This window comes from Penicillium psychrosexuale (genome assembly GCF_028828465.1).
Source record: "Penicillium psychrosexuale strain IBT 29551 chromosome Unknown utg000003l, whole genome shotgun sequence".
In the NCBI taxonomy this organism is placed as follows: Eukaryota; Fungi; Ascomycota; class Eurotiomycetes; order Eurotiales; family Aspergillaceae; genus Penicillium; species Penicillium psychrosexuale.
This window is the reverse complement of record NW_026643188.1, coordinates 2,242,746-2,263,818: the sequence shown is the minus strand read 5'-3', so window position 1 is coordinate 2,263,818 and position 21,073 is coordinate 2,242,746. Positions and strand designations below refer to the sequence as shown.

The 21,073-nt window shown below is 48.8% G+C and overlaps 9 protein-coding genes across 9 annotated transcripts; 4 read left to right on the top strand and 5 right to left on the bottom strand.

The window, feature by feature from the left end:
- Positions 1–1,043: 1,043 nt before the first annotated feature.
- N7518_004780 (SDR family NAD(P)-dependent oxidoreductase) lies at positions 1,044–1,994 on the bottom strand (the record flags this gene model as incomplete). Its single annotated transcript, XM_057185707.1, has 2 exons — positions 1,044–1,210; positions 1,286–1,994. The coding sequence occupies 2 exons, from the start codon at positions 1,992–1,994 to the stop codon at positions 1,044–1,046; spliced, it is 876 nt and encodes a 291-aa protein (XP_057042477.1).
- A 602-nt stretch (positions 1,995–2,596) lies between these two features.
- N7518_004779 (transcriptional regulator family TF) lies at positions 2,597–2,935 on the top strand (the record flags this gene model as incomplete). The annotated part of the gene is made up of 1 exon (XM_057185706.1): positions 2,597–2,935. The coding sequence occupies one exon, from the start codon at positions 2,597–2,599 to the stop codon at positions 2,933–2,935; it is 339 nt and encodes a 112-aa protein (XP_057042476.1).
- Positions 2,936–4,222: 1,287 nt separating this feature from the next.
- Positions 4,223–5,251, top strand: N7518_004778 (endonuclease/exonuclease/phosphatase family protein; the record flags this gene model as incomplete). The annotated part of the gene is made up of 1 exon (XM_057185705.1): positions 4,223–5,251. The coding sequence occupies one exon, from the start codon at positions 4,223–4,225 to the stop codon at positions 5,249–5,251; it is 1,029 nt and encodes a 342-aa protein (XP_057042475.1).
- Positions 5,252–5,829: 578 nt separating this feature from the next.
- Positions 5,830–7,704, bottom strand: N7518_004777 (putative alanine aminotransferase; the record flags this gene model as incomplete). The annotated part of the gene is made up of 3 exons (XM_057185704.1): positions 5,830–6,084; positions 6,139–7,385; positions 7,572–7,704. 3 exons carry the CDS (start codon positions 7,702–7,704, stop codon positions 5,830–5,832), a joined length of 1,635 nt encoding a protein of 544 aa, XP_057042474.1.
- A 586-nt stretch (positions 7,705–8,290) lies between these two features.
- Positions 8,291–9,900, bottom strand: N7518_004776 (proteasome regulatory particle lid subunit RPN7; the record flags this gene model as incomplete). The annotated part of the gene is made up of 3 exons (XM_057185703.1): positions 8,291–8,483; positions 8,540–9,366; positions 9,436–9,900. 3 exons carry the CDS (start codon positions 9,898–9,900, stop codon positions 8,291–8,293), a joined length of 1,485 nt encoding a protein of 494 aa, XP_057042473.1.
- A 1,430-nt stretch (positions 9,901–11,330) lies between these two features.
- N7518_004775 (putative MFS phospholipid transporter (Git1)) lies at positions 11,331–13,124 on the top strand (the record flags this gene model as incomplete). The annotated part of the gene is made up of 6 exons (XM_057185702.1): positions 11,331–11,504; positions 11,584–12,182; positions 12,232–12,250; positions 12,315–12,625; positions 12,688–12,958; positions 13,011–13,124. 6 exons carry the CDS (start codon positions 11,331–11,333, stop codon positions 13,122–13,124), a joined length of 1,488 nt encoding a protein of 495 aa, XP_057042472.1.
- A 1,102-nt stretch (positions 13,125–14,226) lies between these two features.
- On the top strand, positions 14,227–15,187 carry N7518_004774 (PEX11 family protein; the record flags this gene model as incomplete). The annotated part of the gene is made up of 3 exons (XM_057185701.1): positions 14,227–14,293; positions 14,481–14,958; positions 15,016–15,187. 3 exons carry the CDS (start codon positions 14,227–14,229, stop codon positions 15,185–15,187), a joined length of 717 nt encoding a protein of 238 aa, XP_057042471.1.
- A 963-nt stretch (positions 15,188–16,150) lies between these two features.
- N7518_004773 (type 1 glutamine amidotransferase domain-containing protein) lies at positions 16,151–17,847 on the bottom strand (the record flags this gene model as incomplete). The annotated part of the gene is made up of 2 exons (XM_057185700.1): positions 16,151–16,330; positions 17,095–17,847. 2 exons carry the CDS (start codon positions 17,845–17,847, stop codon positions 16,151–16,153), a joined length of 933 nt encoding a protein of 310 aa, XP_057042470.1.
- A 1,185-nt stretch (positions 17,848–19,032) lies between these two features.
- Positions 19,033–20,295, bottom strand: N7518_004772 (uncharacterized protein; the record flags this gene model as incomplete). The annotated part of the gene is made up of 1 exon (XM_057185699.1): positions 19,033–20,295. One exon carries the CDS (start codon positions 20,293–20,295, stop codon positions 19,033–19,035), a length of 1,263 nt encoding a protein of 420 aa, XP_057042469.1.
- Positions 20,296–21,073: the final 778 nt, after the last annotated feature.

Genomic DNA, 21,073 nt, shown 5'->3' with positions numbered 1-21,073 from the left:
CATCAACAAAGGACGGACATCATCAATGTGACCATCGTGGTTATCTGGCTTCTGCCAAGGCAGTAATCACGCCAAAGGATCCTTGCATTCGGTCAATCAATTTCTAATTCAGGCCCTGTGCTCCTAGGAGTGTTTCAACTGCAAGCCCTATATACTGTTGCATTTTATTGAGGTGGGTATTACTTAACCTCTCAGCAGTTCGTGAAATATATGATTATGTAATACTCACTGAAGAAGTCAGGCTGCTCAGGGGCGTGCTCAATTCTACTTAGTGAGCAAAAAGCGGCAAGGGGTGAGCACTGAAACGGAAAGGGAAAGCCAGGAGTTGCTAGACATTATCCGGTATGTACGGAGTATGTTTTCTGTCTTCGAATGCTCACCGCTTCTTTGCATTGTGTCACAGTACAACATAGTTACATGTCAGATTGAGGCATAATCTGTATACTATTGTGTTCAATGACAATCCCTTTGTTGAGATCAGATGCAGCTGACTAGTACTAGCTTATCGCTAGACCATACAAGCATTTGAGCTCGGTCTTAGTTCGCTAAGCATTTACCAAGCAATAGAATACCTGACCCTGCATATTCTCTAATAAATTAAATAAATTTGCCTTATTGTTAGTTGCACATCAGGTCGTCATCAAATTACTTCTGTCATTTGTCTTTGGTATTCTCCTTTTAGGGTTGTAGTGGGTCCGTGTATATATATCTTGCCTACCATCGGAGCTCATCGTAATTGTTGTAGTTACTACTATGAGCATAAGCTGGTCGTCCAGCAGCCCTTAACCTGTAACACCACTACTAACTGCTTAGTCATCCTCCAGTCTTGTTGCCGGCCCTTACCTTGACTTTAACTAACGATTGTTCCTGTCAGCTTTATTGAAAGTCTTGTCCCATACACCTAAAGAATCGGTTTTTGAACTCCGAGAACTATAATCAGATTTCTGTCGATGAGAACCAACCAACATCGCCTCCTTTATCAAAACTTGTGGCTATGAACTCGGTTGTACATATCTCAAACTCGTCAGACAACAGAGCTTCAACTACATGTCCACACCATTCAGAGAGACCCTTAGCAGGAATGATGTCCGGATCTCCTCCGCCCGAGCTATGAGTTCATCCACATCCCAGTTTGCCCAGGTCAACTTGTTCCTCAAAAATGCAGCTTCATCCGACGCAAGCCACACAACAAAGTGTCCAGGCAACTCCACTGCAAGGTGTGTTAGCATGGCTACGCAACCCATCGGTCTTCCTGATGGCTTGGAAGATAAACAAAAGGACTCACCCGTGTCTGGCCCTACGGGGATGTTCGGGTTGATCTCAGTGCCAACGATGCCTGGATGGAAGCTCGCGACGTGAATGTCCGGGTGCTCGGAAGCATAGTAGTCGACCATCTTCAGCGCCGCTCCCTTCGTGGCCGCGTAGCTCCATACTCCTGGCACCTCCGGGAGAGGAGCCCAGTGACTGATAGAAGACGCCGTGTACAAGAACTTTGCGCCAGGGGCGGCCAATGGGGTAAACGCGTTCAAGGCGTGGAAAGTGCCTATGGTGTTGATCTCGAAAGTGCGCCGGAGTTCTGCCTCTGGGTAGCCAATTACCGGGCCCTCTTTCGGAAGCATACCAGCGTTACTGACGAATATGTCAATGTTGCTGCCGACCTTTTTCACAATCGCACCCAAAGCCGCATTGATAGAGGCGAGGTCGGTGATGTCGCCTGTCTGCATGACGACCTGAGTCGAGGGGTTGGCTTCAGTGATCGCCTGCCCTGCAGTGTGGAGACGGTCGATCCTGCGCCCGATAATGGAAACTGATTTAGCACCGGCCTGGGCGAAGGCGATGGCGGCCGCCTTTCCAATTCCTGTGCCTCCACCGGTGATGACAACGTTTTTCCCGGCCATCGAAAGCTCCGGGCGTGTGGGTGAGATAGCCGGGTAAGTATCATTGTGCCAAGTCTTGGTGAATGACAAAAAACTTTTCATAGGAGGAGAGACCATAATGAATACTGGATATGCAGCGGAACAGTGAGCAGGGAGACTCTCTTGAAGATGGTCACCCCTCTATGCGGCTGGTCACTTCTTTATATAAGTACCTTGAATGATTGATTGCTAAGCTATTCGTTACCCGCTTGTTTCCGTGGAAGTTGTTTGAGATTAGAAAGAATGCAATTTTTCTCCTTGGCTGTTGCTACGGACATTTCCTGGCTTCGAAGCAACGGCAAGTAGTGGGGGATGCCTTATCTGGAAAGAGCAAGTCTTGGCAAGGTCATTCAGTGCTTACAAAGGCTGCACATCTACTTATAGTTAAGTGTAAGAAGTTCTGGTAGGTGATTTACTAACAAGGAAAAGGTCAATCTATCAATGAGTTTGTTTGTGCTATGAGCCAGAGTGGGGACGTGGCACTATTCCTTATCGGGAAGGAGCAAGTCTTGGCAAGGTCCTTCATTGCTGACAAATGACGCATACCTCCAGGTTGGTTCAGCTCCGAGGTTCGTCCTGCAACGTCCGGTCATGGCTTTAAGGTTTACACGCTTTTGCATCTCATCAACTCATGGTGGAATTCATAGTGGCCCTCGTTCAGACGCTGAACCACGACCACAATGTCCCGCACAAGAAGTGAAATCCAGTTCATCCATTCATCCAAACCCGGAGTACCCGAGGTAGCGTCGGCTGAAATGCGACGACTAGTTCACTCACATGCAGCCCGATCGGCACATGCCAAGACGAGGCGACAGAGAGTCATTGAGTACCATGCAATCAAAACTATCAGTGGCTCGGAAGACGAAGGCCTGCCATTCTCCACAGCGGCCGCCGAGATAGCGATATCCGTCATCCCAAGCCCTTTGGGCTTCCTGGAGTCTCACCGGAGAGATCCCTTCGCAAGTTTTGCCAGGAGCCTAAATTCGAATGAAGATTTTCTCTTAGACTACTGTAAGTAGGGCTTTATCACGTCAGAAGAAGTCGATGTATCTAGCAAGTCCGCTACTTCTCACGGACCTCCTAAGAAGCAGATTTTGGTGACTAACCTAGCGCAGACATGGCAAATGTTGTACCGTGTTCAACTTTGCAACGTAGCCAGATTAGCCATCCGGAAAGCTGTACACAGAACCTAAACAAACACTTCGTGCAACTTGCTGCTACCAATGCTAGCTCTTTGAATGGTCTCTTTCTCGTGTCATGTCGCCATCTGTCACAATTTCTACCACATAATGGGCCATACTTTGTTCAACTCGCCCTTCAGTACAAAATCGCGTGTGTGGGGTCACTAAGGGAGGCTATATCATCTTCAGAGATACACTCTCGGATTAGTGATTCGATCCTTGCGTTACCCCTATTCCTAGCACATGACGAGGTAATTATGACTGCATCTCTTGATTTACTTAACGTACCGCTAACAAATCACAGATCCTGGTTGGTGATGGCCCTTCGACTAATATACATGTACAGGGCGCAATCCAGATGGCCAGGCATAACAGAGCATTAGATAAGACCGACTGTAGTGCGTTTCCTTATGACCTCATTCAGAGAGACATGTAGACTAGATATACCCCTTATACAACCCGCTACATCACTTCACTAGCTACTCACGAAATTATGGAACCATACGTTAGGCCGTTCAACAAGAAATAAGCTTCAGATATTCTTGGCCTGGAGGATGTATATGTTTGAGAGTTCATGTATCTTCTAGTATAGCTCGCGTGTTATGACCCCTGCAACGGCCAGCTAATGGATGGACTGTTTAAACAACGATGGGCCACCGAGAGCCAACCAGTTCGGAGGGAGCATGCGCTAGCCCTATGTCACGTGTATTTCGGATATGCTCCAATAATGCTCTTGTTGTCATACTAAAGTCAGAGAAACGCGTGCGGAGTAAACCAATATCGGCTGGTGTATTCCAGTTGCCGTCCACCTGGCCCAGATCCGCATGTTCGACGTCAATAAATTACATCCCGAGGAGACCACCGTGCATGGATGATGATGGGCCGACTTTAAGATTGACCTGTCTTAATTAGGTTAGACCACTGTGCCATTAGGGATTCTAAAATCATGAACATCATCATTAATCTATACATACATGTGGTTATATTACAACATCCATGTAGGCACACGTCACTCCTGGTCAGCCTGAGGCTTAATGCTTAACTAATCATAAGACTGACCACACCTTCCAAGGTGAACCTCAAGGCAACCTTGGAGGTACTTAGACAGTCAACCTCATTCTCACCATGGATGTTTACGCACGTGTTAGGTCAAGCATAATGTCCTGGAAAAATGACACACCCCTCCCAGCCGACGTGCCAGATCCAAAATTCCAGTCCTGGCACCAGTTCGATCCCAACTCCCAGCAGTGGGATCCAGTGGGTGCAAATGAAGATGCAGAGCCACAGCGCGCTGAGGATACATCATCCGATATGGTGCTCTTGACCTGGAATATTGACGCATTATCCGGTGGGACACAAGAACGCGTCACAGAAATTCTCACATTCATTACTCACCTGGAATCCAAGGTGGACATCATATTTCTTCAAGAAGTTTCGCAGCGGGGCTTACGACTGATTTTGAGCGATGAGCTTATTCGCGGATCGTGGTTCTCAAGCGCGCACGAGAACACCCCATGCAGAAACTCATTCACGACAATGACCTTGGTATCCAAGACGCGCTTTGGATCGCGACACGGCTCGGAGACGAGCAGGTTTGCTCTAGGGCCTGTTTGGAGGGTGGCGTTCCCTAGCCACTTTGGAAGAGATGCACTATTTTGTGATCTGTTCGTCCCTTCACCTACAGACACTTCTTCTACTACCCGAGTACGGTTTGCAAACGTCCATCTGGATTCTCTGGCTATCAAACCTTCCCACCGGCCCCGGCAGCTCTCTATTGTTTCCTCTTTTTTGCGTAGTGCAGGCCGTGGGCTGGTTGCTGGTGACTTCAACCCGGTCCTTGATGAAGATGCTGTTCTCGTAGAGACCAATGGTCTTACAGATGCCTGGACAGCTCTTCGTCCTGGAGAACCGGGTTACACATGGGGAGCGGATGGGAAGCAGCGATTTCCGCCAAATCGGATGGACAAAGTCGCGCTGCTCGGTCTCAAAGCAAGTAAAATTGAAATACTCGAGGCTCAACAAGTGGGCGAGTTGGATGGACAACAGCACACTCAAAGTGACGCGAATATACCCGAGTCCCAGCAGACTCAGCCCGAAGTAACACTCTGGAGCGACCACCATGCTTTGCTTTGCTCTTTTGGACTCGGAGAGTGAATGGTAATATTTGCTGAACCTGATAATCGCATTATCAACAAAATGGAATTCGACACTTCCTGCCACAATTCTTTTTTCTAATACTCTTCTCTCATTCGTCTAATTATCTCTTAGCCAACCAGAAATCAGGACCAGGAAAGATACAAGAACTTGTTATGAATCAATGAATCAATTTTCAGAATTCGTCTCTGTAAAACGTAACCCAAGATATGCAGTACCCATATCAAATAGAGCGAACGATGCAAATGTCCCCCAAGGGAAATGTATACCACTATTCAAAATGCGATGCACAGGCGCCCGAAAGAGTACCCAAAAATGAGAATCGAAAATAGCAAGCCCAATGGAGTCAGTAGTCTATGAGGTATCGGGGGCGAGCCGATTCCAGATCCATATCCAAATTCAAATATTCAAAACATTGCGTCGTAGAGGCCACACATGTATGGATGCCAAAAACCCATTTCGTATAGACGTGAAGAGAACCACGAACAAAGAGTAATATATGGTGCCAGCCAATCGCTCGAAGATCTCGATGGATGGGTAGTTCACATTTACATGGCTTTTTGTACATTGGTACATGTTCATCGGTACTTGTCCATGAACTCGGCGTGGAACTTGACGATGCGCTCAACCCAGTCGGTGCCGGGGGCAAGGAAGGTCGTGCGGAAGTGGAAAGTGTTCTCCTTCTGGCCGAAGCCCGAGCCAGGGACGACGCAAACACCCGTGGCGTCAAGCAGGGCCAAGCAGTAGAACTCATCAGCGGGACGGCCCTCGGCTTTGGCGGCTTCGATGGCCTTTGCGGGCAGGTGAATAGATGGGAAGAGGTACATGGCACCCTGTCGAGACGATTAGGAAATGCGCAACAAATTGAATAACTCTAGAATACGTACCTGAGGCTCCTGGAGGTGGACGCCCTCCATGCGCTGGAAGGCGTTGTACAAGGAAAAGGCACGCTTGCGCAGACCTTCTGAGATATCGGTGTACTCCTGCTGGTAGAGCTCGAAGCTTGGATCACCCTCGATGGGAGAGTTGACCATGCACTCGAGAAGGCACTGTGCGGTGACCGGTGGGCACAGGCCAATGCTGACCAGCTTGTAGATCTGCTCCTGGACCAAGGGGTCGAAGCCAGCAAGCTCGAAGTAGCCACCGCGGTGGCCGCACTCACCCACCATACCCTTGGAGATACTGTGCAACGAGACCAGCTCGATGTTGTCGTATTTGCCGGGCTGCTCCTGCTGGAGCTCGCGCAGTCGCTTCTTGAAGGAGATAAACTCACCCTTGAAAACGTTGGTTTGGTACACCTCATCAGCGATGACCACCAAGCTCTCCTCGGCAGCGACATCAAGGACATTCTTGATGTCCTCAGCGCTTAGAGAGGCACCAGTTGGGTTGCCCGGGTTGATCACGACAACGGCACGCACATCGGTCTTGGCGGCCTTGGCGTCCTCAATGGACTTGAGGATCGTGTTGACGTCAGTACCCCATGCCTTCTCCTCGTCGAGGAGGTAAGGAACGCAGCGGGCATTCAACAGCGTCAAGGTTGCGGTGTAAAGAGGGTATTGAGGGATGGGGACCAGGATACCAGTACTAGGAGCGTTGCAGATGACGTTCAAGATGGTGTTCACACCCGACGAGGCGCCCGAAGTCAAAAACAGGTCCTGGGGGTTTGCAGGGAAACCATCACGTTTCTCAATGAACTTGGCGACGCTATCCCGGATCCCCGCGGCACCCTGGCTGTGACTGTAGGCGCCAACGCTCTGCACATTGGCCAAAAGAACCCGGGCTCGGTCGATCACATCCTGCTTATATCCAAATGACTTCTTGAGGACCTCGGCGTTCTCCAACAACAATGGGTTCTCGACGAGACTGAGGACCTGGCGGAAGAAGGTGATGGGCACCTGATCGAGCTGCTGAGGATTTCCGATGTTGGCGAAGATGACGCTGTCAAATGGCAGGGACTTGTCGCCATCAATCAGACGCTGACGGTAGGTCTCAGCCTTGACGGCCAATTCACCGCGCACGGCGTACTTAGCATCCCTAACGTTCTGGTTGATGTTATCGACGTTTAGGCACTTAGGGGTCGGGGTGGACAGGTTGCGCTGCGCGCTATATGAGGCTGTCTGAGTCATGATGGACTCTGTTCGACCCGGAGGTTAGTGAGATTCAGAATAAGTAGACTAGTATCCCCAAAACTAAGAGGAGATCCAAATATATAAAGGCCGCGGAGACAGAATCGGATTCGGTCAAAACGAGTAATTACACCGCAGAACAACGGGTCAATACCGAAGGATTGCCGGAAACTCCATCTCGGGATCCAACGTACCTGAACTGACAGAGACACACCCCACAGCGGCACGTGCGGCCGGGCGATATAGGAGGCCATTATGCGGCCGGCTAGTCTGTGCCCGTAGCGGAAAGGCCCGCACGCTGGATGCGAGCTTATATTGCCAGGACATTTGGACGAATCGTCAATCAAGGATTAGATTGGTCAATTAAAAAAGTCCCTTTAGCACGAACCCCTGTCGTGATTGTCCGATTGCGATCGGGAGAAGAAGGGAGGAAAAAATGGCCTTGGCCATTTGGCGGTGAACCTGTGAGTCAGCATTTCTCCACATCCGGCGGATCACGATAAGGGTGTTGAACTATTTAGAGTCAAGGAGACCACCTGGGCACGGAAGATGTGGCTACGGCGGTTATTTGGTCGATGATGAGAACTACCGCGTACGTTCATGCATGGGAACACGATCGATCGACGATAATTCTCCGAGGGAAAGTCAGGTCAGATGGTTGCCCGATGTCGACCCATTTTCCGTGCCCAGTGCGGGGGTTTAACCTTCGAAGGATCTAAAAGGATCTAACCGTGGTCTTCTAGTCAAGGGACTGATCGTCTATGGATGTCATGCCATGGGTGGCATGTCATAGTCTACGGGGTCTGGGGTTGAGAACACGCGGCAAGTAAGATTGTCCATTCGGGCATACATAGTTGATCATAGGTTGTGGTTGTGAGGCTTCGAATGCCTCCAAGTTCGTAGATGTATCACTTTAGCTTCGCTCACTTCCCCGAAGACGCACAGCCTGGCCGTACTTCTGGATTTTGGTAATCAAAGAGTCACCGTGCTTCACCACATCAGCATATTGCTTGTTCTTGTCATCTGGTCGATTCGTCTCAATGATACCATTGACACGATCGATGGTGCATGCAATGCGGTTGTTTGAAATAAATTTGGCAAGGTCCCTGTGGTTATGGTCAGCAAATGACTTGATATTTGAAGAAATTTAGGCAGCGCATACCGGTCCAAGTAGTCTACCGTCACACCGAAGTCGTTGGCCATACCACTCAACGCTACGACACGGTAGCTCTGAAGAAGCTGCTGGTAGGCGCGCAGTCGCATCTCACGAACAAACCAGGCCCGGTGCTCGTGTAGATACCGGTCTTGTGTCAGGAACTGATCCTCAACGGCCGCGAGTGCCACAAAGAACGAGCGGTAGTTGCCGTTGTAGAGACTGGTAACCAGATTTGCGAGCGGTGCGAAATCAACAGGTACCTCAGCCTCTACTGGCACACCGGATCCCGTTGAGAAAGATGAGATGTTGACAGCGGTCTTGGCACCGGCGGGTGTGGGTAGTGACGCAGTTGCATCCTTCATCTCCTCATCCCGGGCACCGGGGCCTGAGGAGATTTCCCCACTCAAAGCAGCCAGTTGGTCCTCCCCAGAGCCAAGAATAGCCTTGATCTCTGGTGCATCTACTACCTTCGCCTTGAAATCCACACGCTTGAGGGACAAGGATCCCGCGAGCACTGAGTAAATCACCAGCGAAGAATAGCTGCAAAGTTCGTAGCTTGTGAAGGTAGACAGACTGTCGAGAAGGAGGGGAGCGGCAAGGCTGTAAGAGCGAATGGTGAGCAAATGCAACCCTTTGTATGCCTTGAGACGGTTTCTACGGTCCCAGTCTCCACCACTCTCCACCAAGGTCTCTGCTCGTTCAATGGTCTTGTTCACAAACAGAAGGTCGCCGAAGAAGAGTCCGATGCGGAGCATAGCCATTACCAGATCAATCTTGGTGCCCAGGAATCCGGTCTTTTCGAGGAGCGCTTCGTGGGATTCAACAGCTTTGTCCTATCGAAAATACTAGTGTCAGCCAACAAAACCAAGCAGCTTAGCAAAACATGGACGAAAGATTCTCACCTTATCTCCCACGCGAGCCCAGAATTCAGCTCGCTTCCCGCGCGCAGCTTGTACCTCAGTCTCCCCAGCAGCCTCTTCCGCATCATCTTCCTCCTTCTGGAAGGTCTCCAGTTCTTTCTTGTTATCCTCTAGTAGAGACTGGTAGAGATTCTCGTCCCAAGGGAAATCGAACTTTAGCGGTGTTTTGCGAGACGCAAGAAGATTGGACGTGATGAGAGGCTTCGCTGAGCTCCCCCCATTGTGTGGGTGCTGTGTTACGCCTTCGCCGGAGTTGTTTAAGATGCCTTCAGTGGGATGGGCTAAATGCCGGTAGAAGGGGGCCATTTTGTTCTCCAAGATAACCTCTTGGAGCTTCTTCAATGAGCTCTGCTGGACAGCTGGCGCGCATGCTGGGTTGGAGAGATTGAAGACATGTTGGGCGATGGAGAGGTTGGGGAATTTGATGTACTGTGGATCAGACCCCATGGTGACGATGGGAAACTGGAGATGCTGACAGGATTCCCACAAGTGTTAAAAAACGATGCAATAGAGCAGGGGAAAGATGGCAGCTGGTGATGTCTGGGGATGAGATCAAGTCAAGGTGCATCACCGTAGCCCGAGCTCAGCTGGCGGAATGTTTCTCCGTGCCGAGCCTTCTTTAGCCTTCTCCCTTCGAACGTCTAAGATAATCTATGTTGTACTTGTGCAAGACCCCGGTCGCATCTACAGGGTTCAAATTATACTTGTCCCTCTATGCCAAAGAAAGATTTCTACTTTTATGTCTCACTTTTGAGAGAGATACACGTTTGTAATATATCTGGCTTGTCTCGGCGTTATAGTACTCGCATTGACTGAAGATTCAGACTGGAGATTCTAGGAATTCCATGTCTTAGCTTGGGCTATAAGAAATCAATTATAATTACAACTGCATGGTTTATGTGTTTGTATTACGTTCAAGACTCAAACCGAGGGTTCATGGTATGGGTGGTGATATACAACATAGGGCTGAACCGTTTTATGCCTAGAAATCATGGAAATCATGGAAACCCTTCGAAGGTCCATTACCTGCTTGGCGAACTTGAGCAAACAAAGGTTAGAGCATGTATCTCTCACTGTTTTAGGGAATTGGATCCCAGCCTCAAAAACTTTTTCATGTGAGACTACTCCACACAAATAGGTAGCCACAATTCCACGGGGAACTACCAACGGACGTGCGCCATAGAAAATGCACTCTTCTATCAACATCCACACCATTGAGATAACTAACTGGTTTTCATATCTGATGCGAACAGGAAGCCGCGTGTTCACTTTGATACCGATATCAACTCATCGCCTTACGGTAGGTAGAACGTTCGGAGTGGCCGACTATATGTTGTTGGATGCAACCTACCCCGACCGGTCACTCTAGACGGACACACGATTGGCTGGGGAATGGACCTTGATATTTATGGTGTCTATCATTGGCCTACAAATATATTACTTCTGAAATTCTCAAAGCTAAATGCTTAGAATGATCAAGCTCGGGGGCCGGGTTCCACTAGGTCTCCGATACTTGGCTTAACGCGTGCGCTGCTACTCTGTGATAGGTACCCGGTACTTGTCCCCATGCGAGTTAGAGTGATGCTATTCCCGTTTCTTGTTTTTTACTAATATATTTTTAATAGTTATTCTTTTGGATTGACAATCTTATTTCCCCTATAGGTAGGTGTCGCTCTCTTTTCTCTCTGCTTCTAATCTCTTCTTCCTCGGTTGAGAGAATAAGAACCCCTCGATCGACGCGGCTCTTGTTGTTGCGATCGCGTGACACAGTAAATATCGTTGGGCGCGTGCCAAATTTGCTATCCTTGCCTCCAGGGAAGCTCAAGCTCGCCGCGTAAACACAGCCAAAGTGCTCGTTGCTATTCCTCACCCTTGCAATGGCCGAGGATCAGTCCTACTCCAAGGAGATGCCTGAGAAGGGCAGTGGTCCCCTCGAGGAGCAGCTTGTCGAGCTGCCGTCTCTTGACGAGACGAAGAAAGGGCGCTGGGAACGGAGTTGGCCCACTATTGCCTGTGGTGCTGGTCTCTTCTCTGACGGTTACTTGAACCAGGTATGTTATGTTTCATCCTCGTGGATGCAGCCCCGCAGCTTCAATGCTACTCGTTCTTTACTGACACACTTGGATCTAGGTCATTGGTCCCGTCGGTACTATGCTGCAACAGATTTACGGGGATGAATACACCAAATCGACGGCCCAACAGAATGTCTCTTCCATTGTTTTTGCCGGCACTGTGGTGGGTATGCTGATATTCGGATACACTAGTGATCACTGGTCACGCAAGTGGTCCTTGATGATCTCCACCATTATCCTGTTTGTCTTTGCAGCTCTCGGTGCTGGCTCCTATGGAGCTGGCGGCAGCCTGGGTGGCATGCTTGCTGCTTTGACGGCCTACCGTTTCTTCCTGGGAATTGGCATTGGCGGAGAATACCCTGCTGGGTCAGTCGGCGCTGCGGAGAACACCGGAGAGCTCAAGAGCGGCCATCGCAATCGCTGGTTTATCATGTTCACCAACTTCCAGATTGATTTCGGTTTCGTGGTTGCTGCTTTGGTGTCTATGATTCTCGTCCTGATCTTCACCGAGAAGCATCTGCATGCTTGCTGGCGTGTGGCACTGGGGCTGGGAGTAATCCCCCCTCTGAGTTTGATGTACCTCCGACTGAAGATGAATGAGCCCGAGGAATTCAACCGGGAGCGCATGCACAAGTTTCCGACCTTGCTGATTATTAAGTGAGTACAACATTTTCCACTGCTTGGACTCGTTGACTAACGGGTTTAGATTCTACTGGAAGCGCTTGGTAACAACCCCCACCGACGTGTTGCCTTTGCAGACATGGACCAACTAACTGATTGGATGTATAGGCCGTTGTTTCTATTATCTGGTTCCTTTACGACTTCTCTTCCTACAGCTTCGGTATCTATTCTTCAGCCTGGCTACAGATCATCTTAGGTGACAAGGCTCCCTTGTGGAAGAGCTTCGGTTGGACTACCGTGGTCAATTCTTTCTACATTCCAGGTTCCGCCCTTGGAGCCTTTGTGAGTGACTGGATTGGCCCTCGCTACACCCTTGCCCTTGGGGTTGGGCTCCAGGGCATCATCGGGTTCATCATGGCCGGATGCTACAAGTGGCTTGCAACCCCAGAAAACGTGGCAGCCTTTGTTGTCGTATTCGGGTAAGTTTGCTAACAGAGTCGTTAGACGCTAGCAATTGCCAATGCTAATATTTTGAAACTAGAATCTTCTCTGCTCTCGGTGAAATGGGACCCGGCGACAACATCGGTCTCTGCGCCGCCAAGACCAGCGCGACTGCTATCCGTGGCCAGTACTACTCATATGCTGCCGCTATCGGGAAGGTCGGAGCTTTTGTGGGCACCTACGTGATTCCAGTTATACAAAAGAACGCACCCAATGCGACCCGCGCAGGCCAGGACCCGTTCTTCGTTTCCAGCTCACTGTGTATCTTGGCCGCTTTTATGGCCCTTTTCATGATGCCGCAGATTAACCAGGTATGAACTGTTGCAGATAGAGTACCTTGTTTATATGCTCACCTTTTCCCAGGACACCATTACTTTAGAGGATACCAGGTTCCGCGACTATCTCGAGGCTAATGGCTACGATACCACGGAAATGGGCAACCATAACCGCCAGACCGACACCCGCGAACAACAGTAATCCGAGCCCTACCGCGCCTAACACATACCTGCTCACCCTTTTGGGCTGTTGTGTTCTAACCAACCCTACTTAATCCCACACACTCCATCCATACGCGGCATCGCACAACCAGTAAACGAGATACCATTGACGAGACAGCGACTACCCGGCCCTTGCGACTTGAAATATCCCACCCACCCCCTGCCCTTGCGACACGACCCATGAATGTATGAGAGGAACGAGGGGGTATCCTATCTGATCTGCCAGTGATGCATTTCGCAGGACAGAAGCCGAATTCCTGACTTGTTTGACAAACAATTTAATTCAAGTTGGGGACTTCGATATTACCCACAAATAAAACGGCTCCACTATGTACCAGTCTTCGTTTTCTTTTTCTGCTACAGTGGTCCGGACCCTAAACTGTAAAACAGTCGCAGCCATTTTGAGACTGTTGCTTCCTGATATCCTCGTGTATTCCCAAAGACTTGCAACATGTGAAGATACTTGGGATATTGCTCTTTGTGTTCCGGCGTTTTACCCCGGACTTACTCTAGCTTTACTGCACGGTCCCCTTCCAATATTACTCCGATCTGGATGCCTGTCGTCTCTCAGACCAGGGATGTAGCAAATAGCCCCTTCCACACTCCCTTTGGCGATAGAGTAATGCTGACAACAACTACAACTATCGTTAAGATTACAATGTTAAAGGGATATATTCTGAAAGGGCTAAGATTGTGCCCGGATGCAATTGGAAGGTAGTTTGGATTTGTATATAAGGTCCGAAGGTCCGTCTTAAGCATAAAAGATAAAGATGAATGTCGGGAGAATGGGATGACGCAGGCTCATGTGAAAAATACCGAAGAATTTCAAGGTATTTCAAAGAATTGCATGATAAGTAGGGGTTAAAATGCCATGAATGTCGTAATAATAGTAAATACATTACATCTTACCTCCGGATCTTCCCCCACACACACGAGATCAGCCGAGGTCGGTCTTCCGGCCCCAGACGCCGGTCAATTACCGACTCCCTTTTCCCTTGTGAACTATCACATTTAATTCTTGACATCTTCATCCTCAGGTGTTCGAAGTTGCATTGTCTTAATTTTCATTGGCAACAGACAAAATGGTCGCTAACACTCTCATCTACCACCCTGCGCTGGCGCACTGGCTACGCTTCGTCGCGACAACCGGTACGTGATACATCCCCAGAGTCCAAAAAGCAACATCCCTTGCCTCTATCTGTGCACGAAAGAAAAGACGCCCATTTATTACGGCTGCAGCAAAACCCCCGTGTGGCGAGCATTCGGCCGAGAAGCTCAGCTGAGCTCTCCCCGTCCTCACCCGACCACTCAAGCTAATAATCCATGCAACATGTAGCCGGCCGCGACAAGCTTCTCCGCACTATTCAATACTTCTCCCGCTTCTATGCGTGGTACCTATACCGGACAAACAAGCCGCAGTCCGCGATCGACCCCTACAATGCCGTGAAGAAGCAGTTCGGCACGACTCGCAAGATTATGCGTCTCGGCAAATTCCTCGAGCATCTCAAGGCTGCCGCCGTCGCTTTCGATAACAAGAACCCCGTCGACCCGGTCCTGCGCTACCTGGCCATCGGTCGCCAGCTCGGTTATGCCAGCTACCTGACTCTCGACGCCATCACAGTCATCGACGTGGTTGGCATTCGGAAGCTGCCTTCCGTTAAGCGGGTGCAGCAATCCGCCTACCGCTCTTGGGGCACTGGTCTGGCTTTCAGTGTTGTGGCTGGTGTCTACACTCTCATCCGTCTCCAGGCGAAGGAGAAGACTATTGACCGCAAGGAGGGCGAGGGTGTTGTTGAGGCTAAGAAGATTGAGAAGTATGGGTTTCTTATTACCAGAATGAGAAATGGATGGCATGCTAATACTCTTATTAGGGAGCTCTCTGCTGCTCGGATACAGCTCATCTCCGATGTTTGCGATCTGGCTGCACCCTTGTCTGCCGTTGGTATCGTTAACCTCGACGATGGCATCGTCGGTATCGCAGGTACCGTCAGCAGTTTGATCGGTGTTTGGTCCCAGTGGCGCAAAACCGCTGGACCTGTCTAAGCGGTGTATAGTTGGTCCGTGATGAAGTGGGATGTTGGTGACCCTCTACTGGAGTGATGGTGATTTTGGAGTCCCAGGCCTGGCTGTTGGCTTAGGAAGAACGAGACAAGGAGGTATTCTTATCACGCACCCTATATCCTGATGGTTGTTTCTCGGCTGGGAACAGTCTTACATTTCTTTCATTCCAGGGAAATGTCTTCACGTCGTTTCTTTTGTTTTCGTACATAACAATTCTACTTGGTTTCGGATATATTGAGTTCATTATCGTTGTCATCATATCATTTCTATGAACATATTGATATCCAAGTCATGCCCTGGCTCCTCATGCCATCGTTACGCCACAAACAGTCTCAACTCCGATACTGTTGATCCACACCCCGAGGGATGTTTTAAACGGGGCAGGTCTAATATGGGTTAGTATAAGCTCGCACAGCAGTACTGTAGAATCAACATACAGCACCGCAGGCGCCACAGCTCTTTCCAGTGCCGTCAGCGGCGACACCGCACTTGGGGCAGGCAGCGTGTCCGTTCATTGTTGATGACTGATGAAGTAGATCTGACGGGGAGTCAGCAACCACCAAGGTCCCCACGAGAGATGCAAACAAAACACAGCCCTAACATACCTTGATCGAAGTAATTTGTTGTTTCAGCGATAATATTTGGAAAGTGGGAGAAGTGAAGTAAACCGCGTTGGGCGAAAAATTGCTGACTTTTGTACCCCGCCTGACTGGTGCCCCGCTTAGAGTCATTCGCTCTACTAGCTCATGATTTGATAGGTAGGTAGCCCTGAAGATAGTCTAACGGCAAAAGGAAATCACTGATAGAGATCTTCAAGAACGGCTCAACTTCGGCCACTTTTGTTCCATAGCCCTGCGATGTGAGGTAACCTAACAAAATCATATAGCAATACATATAGCGCGCATATTAAAATTCAAGACCGGTGACGATAGGTTTTAGCGCAGACTACACCTGAGGTCTATCCGGCCTAATAGTCCCTTTTGCTTTCACACTGTCTGTCTCACCCTCGCCCTTTTTACTCTTACCTGGTTCGTTCACATATGGGTTCATGGTATCCGCATTAGAGAGGCCTTCCTGCTTGACTGATATGCTTCCGGGGCCATTGGGCGCACCCATGCCTCGAGGCTATGTGAAAAGGTTAGATATGCATTCTCTCAATACCCTGGATTCGTTAAATGATGATAACGCGAACCAGGCCCTAACAACACAATATGAGAAGGAATAACAAACCACATCACCACCAGAAGATCCCGAGTTGATATTCTGTCCTCCGACCTGGTTGGCCTCTGATTCCTGAGTATACTCTTGGTTTGCCCCGCGTGGCTGTGTAGCAGGTTTGTTGCTAGGCTTCTTTGTATCACCTCTCTGCCACAGGTAGATTGATATTGGTAGCCCGAGACCAATTGATATCAGTAGCCTATTGAGAACGATGAAGTGTAAGTCAGATGCAATTAGTGCAGCATATGTTATAATGGAGACTAACCACCGGGGGTTTTTTGCCTGGCCACTCGGCTTTTCGCTGGCGAAACATCTTCGACTAGAAGTCGGCCGAGGTGATCGAAGTCCCACAGATGGGCGGATATGCTGTCTCACTGCTGCATATGGAAATGAATGGCGGATGTAGTTCATATTCAAGGTCCAAAGATAAGGATATAGGTAAGTAATACTTAAAACGAGGTATATTGGAAGTATGAATGAAGGAAAGTTGAATTTGGTGAACTAGAGCAGTATATGAGCTCAGGTGTGCTTTAATTGTTACATCATTGTAGCCTCCCGGATTCGTTTCCAAAGAATTGTACCAAGCTTACACTTAAGCTAGCCATGAAACCTGATTATAGCCCCAAGCTAATGAGCCAAATCCAAGCCAGATGGAAAACAAGATATTATACACTGATCATTCGCACAAACCGATCACCAAGGGCATTGGCCGCCAAAGGATTACCTGCAGACACCAGCTCTCGATCCAACGTGGTACCACCGGCTATTTCATGTACACCCTCCACCATGACTGCACCTTCATTCCTCAATGCTGACTCAACTTTCTCGACCTCCCCACCCCATAATGTCTCCATAATATTCTCTTCCACATCGCTCCACGACGTAATTTTGTACCCATCATAAACAAATGACCCATCTCCCGCCTTCTTCGTACTCAACAAGGCGTAAGGCCCATGACAAATTACAGCCGTTGGCTTGTTCTCCTGATGGAAATAACGCAGAATTCGTCCCAGTTCTGCATCCCCTCCCAGATCTTCAAGCGGTGCGTGTCCGCCCGGGATGAAGACAGCCGCGAAGGTGGCCAACTCATTGTTACTGATAGTGCTGAATGGTCGCGGCCTACTGAACCCATTCTCGCGCTTCATGCGTTCAAGAAGATCGTTTGCGCGTTGACGTTCATAGAAGTTGCCGGCATTTGCAATGAGCGTTTCGCTGTTTGGGTCTGGGGCGGGTTCATGACCTTTCGGTGAAGCGAATGTCACCTCGTGGCCTGCGTCGAGTATTTTGTGTAACGGCTTTGTGAGCTCTTGGAGGAAAAAGCCTGAAGGCTGCTCGACAACCTTGCCAGCATCGTGTCCGCGGGTCTTTTTCAGAGGGAAAGAGTGCGCGTCACTGAGGATAATGAGAACTTTCTTAGAAGGCATTGTGACAGGATATAGGCTGGTTAGGAACCGAGACTATCATAAATCATCGAAATGGAAATTTGCAACCCCCCCGACCTTTTATATTTGGCAAAATAACAGAACAGAAGTTGGCATAAAATGACATCGAGATGACGTACCTAATCCATGAACACATTGTAGCCAACCCGTCAGATTGACATATCGGATAGTGATCTGCTTTGACTAACGTGCTCAAATAAATGGCCGGCGGCAAGGAATTGAGCAGATGGTTATTCTAGGAGGTATTGTACCTAAGTTTGTAACTGCTTGTGCACGGATGTATCATTGGATGGGGGGTCGAGCTAGTACCAGTGCGACGTGGATCAAGGGATGAGGATACTTCTATTGTTGATTTGGAATAGATTTCATCGATGGCCTAGAAAAACTCAGCTAGGTTGACATCCATGCCGGTTTTTTCAGGAAACGCGTCCCAGTTTGGGCAGAGACGTTTGATTCGCATATAGACTGGGCAGGCGCCGTGGTAGGGTTGCTGACAGCCAACAGCGTGCTCCCAATAGAGAAGACATGAATGATGAAAGGTAATATTCGGAAACAAGTATAAGCCACAGAATATAAACAGGTGTGTTGTAAAGGAAAATAAATTTCATCGCAGTGTTGTTGTACGGAGACTACTTTGTGTTTGTGCGCACTCCGTCGTCACGACCTTTCACCATATCGGGTAGAGATACAAAATGTGTAAACCGACATGCATATAAGCTAACCAGTGATACAGTCATGCTATTCACTGCTTGGAAGTAGGTAGAGCGATTCGACGCTTCAAATCACCTCCCCAGCGCCGGGCACTCCAAGAACGCTCAGCTAACCAGCAGACCGTTGATCTATTAATAAAAGAAGGAGCATTAGTATATACAAAGCTTTGTCATATGGATATCAATAGGTACTGGTTAAAACAGGAAGTCAATGCTGGCCGGGTTAACGTGCTCTCGTGCGTAGAACTGGTCCATAAGGGTATCTACCCCAACAGGAGGCTTGACGGCTTCCGACCATTCTGTGTACAATAGAAGTGAAGTTCCAATCAGCTCGGTTGTCAGGAAAAAGCGCGCTAATCACAGTGAAATTGTGGCGAAACAGCCGAGATCAACCAGTCTCAGAATAAAGACAGCCCGAAGTGGGCTGCAGCAAAAGGAGTCATTCATAAACCCCATTTTACCCAAATTCGACAAAATTGCCCTCTGTGTCCTTTGCCAGTTCCGTAGCTCTGTTCTTCCATGCTTTCAAAAATAAAGCCGGGTATTTATTCGCCTTCTTTGGCAACCCTCTCTGTATATGCAGAAGATTAGACGCAGCAAGAAGATAAGCGTGTTCAAATGTATCCCACAACTTGTGTTCGAGAGTTCCCGTGGCTGCTGGGTTGGGGAAATAGGGGTCATTCGCTGTCACAGCTGTGACCATCTTATCACAGCAAGACTTCCAGCTCTCCTTTAGGTTAAGCTGGTCAGCTTTATCGAAGTCAAGCATCCATAGATGCACCTGCCGTCTTTTAAAATCACCAGCAGGGATCTCAAAGGGTTCCACCGTCTTGAAGTTCTCAACAACGGTGGGAAATTCTCCATCTGCTGTCGCACTACCGAGTACGAATTCCATGTCCATACCGTCTAAGAAAGCCCTCCAGTGGATAATAGCCAGCCCAACAGCCATCTCTTCGGAGAATTGAGTAGCTTCTAACTGGAGTTCCTCTATCTGATCGAGATAAAGAGGAAAGTTCTGGAGGCTGAGTGCTGGACTAGAAAGTTCCCACTCTCCTCTTCGCTGTCCAAGGTATGGTCGAACAAGACATGCCTTATTATCCGGGTCTTGGTATGCAGAACGGCGCAGTTTCTTCGGAAAATAGAGGCGAATGAGAGCTTCACGTGATGGCTTGGGAAGCGGCAGGATCCGCTGGACTTGGAAAAGATATCCAGTTTGAGTATCCTCTGGAAATCGTGACAAGTTCTGTAGCCACCAGTTCTCCAAGTCATTCTGATTGATCCACCCGGTCACCGCAGGCACACGAGGGATCGAGATATTTGGGAATATTTCCTGAAGAGAAGTTTTGGTTTCTGCCACTGCACAGCAGGCAATGTTGGTCAGATTTGCGTCGTTCCACAGCGAGTGCTTATCGCTGCCTTTTTTGTATGCAGACTCCGTTCCGGGAATCTCAAAGATCGTGCCGCATGTTCCTCGCCCGATCACAACAAGCGCAGCACCCTGGAGCCATTTCGTTCGCTGCATATGCTCTGCGAAGCTCGAAGAGGTTGATATGACGGAACGCACGCTCAGGGTTCGTCGAAGTATGTCTTGATCTTGTGTTGCAGCATCTGTGACTGCTAACATTTCTTCTGTGGCTCTCGCTAGACGAGCATCTTCAGACAACTCTGTGTCGTGGGAAGCCACGGAATTTTCAGAGATCTCGCGGAGATGGGAAGACATGGTTGTTGTTAAGAAATAAGAACCCCGACGATAGATTCTGGTAAAAGTACTCCGTACTGATGCATTAGAGTTTAATACATGTATTTTTGATACAGCTGCAGATGTACGGAGTACAGTGACTGTTCATAAGTTTTTAACACCCCCTAAAGCCCCACCTATATACCGCCTTCCTATACAGCCTACACCGCCACACACCAGGGTGGTATATACTATACGCCGTACTATTATGGTGTTTTAGACAGGCAGAATATTACATAATCCAGGGGTGTGGGGCTAGGGGGTGCTAAAACTTATGAACAGTCATGTATTGTACTTGGCCTAGGAAAATAGAGTTTTGTTTACCAGTCAGCTATTACTAGATTGGTACTAGTAGTTCCTACTAACTTCCTAGTAGGGAGTCGGGGGCTAGTAACTACATAACCTTGGAAGATGTCCATAGTCAACTAACAGTTGTTAGCCGTGGGATGGTATGGTATGGGTACTGTAAGACGGCTAGTTATGTACCTGGTCTAGACTAAACTGAGGCACCAACACTAGCGGCCGAAGGCATACATACACATAACAAATGCCATCTTCCCTTCAACTGTCTATCTCCACTTCCTCTCGTTTCTGAATTCCTCTATGACGTCTAGGTAATATAAGTCGGTTTACCTGGTTCTTTATTTTCAGATTGGCTGTTCAGTGAAATGGCTATGTTAATTCAATTTGACAATGAGGGCGGAATTTCTTCTCGCCGAATAGAATGAAATATCCTAGAACACGTTCTTCGGTTCACATC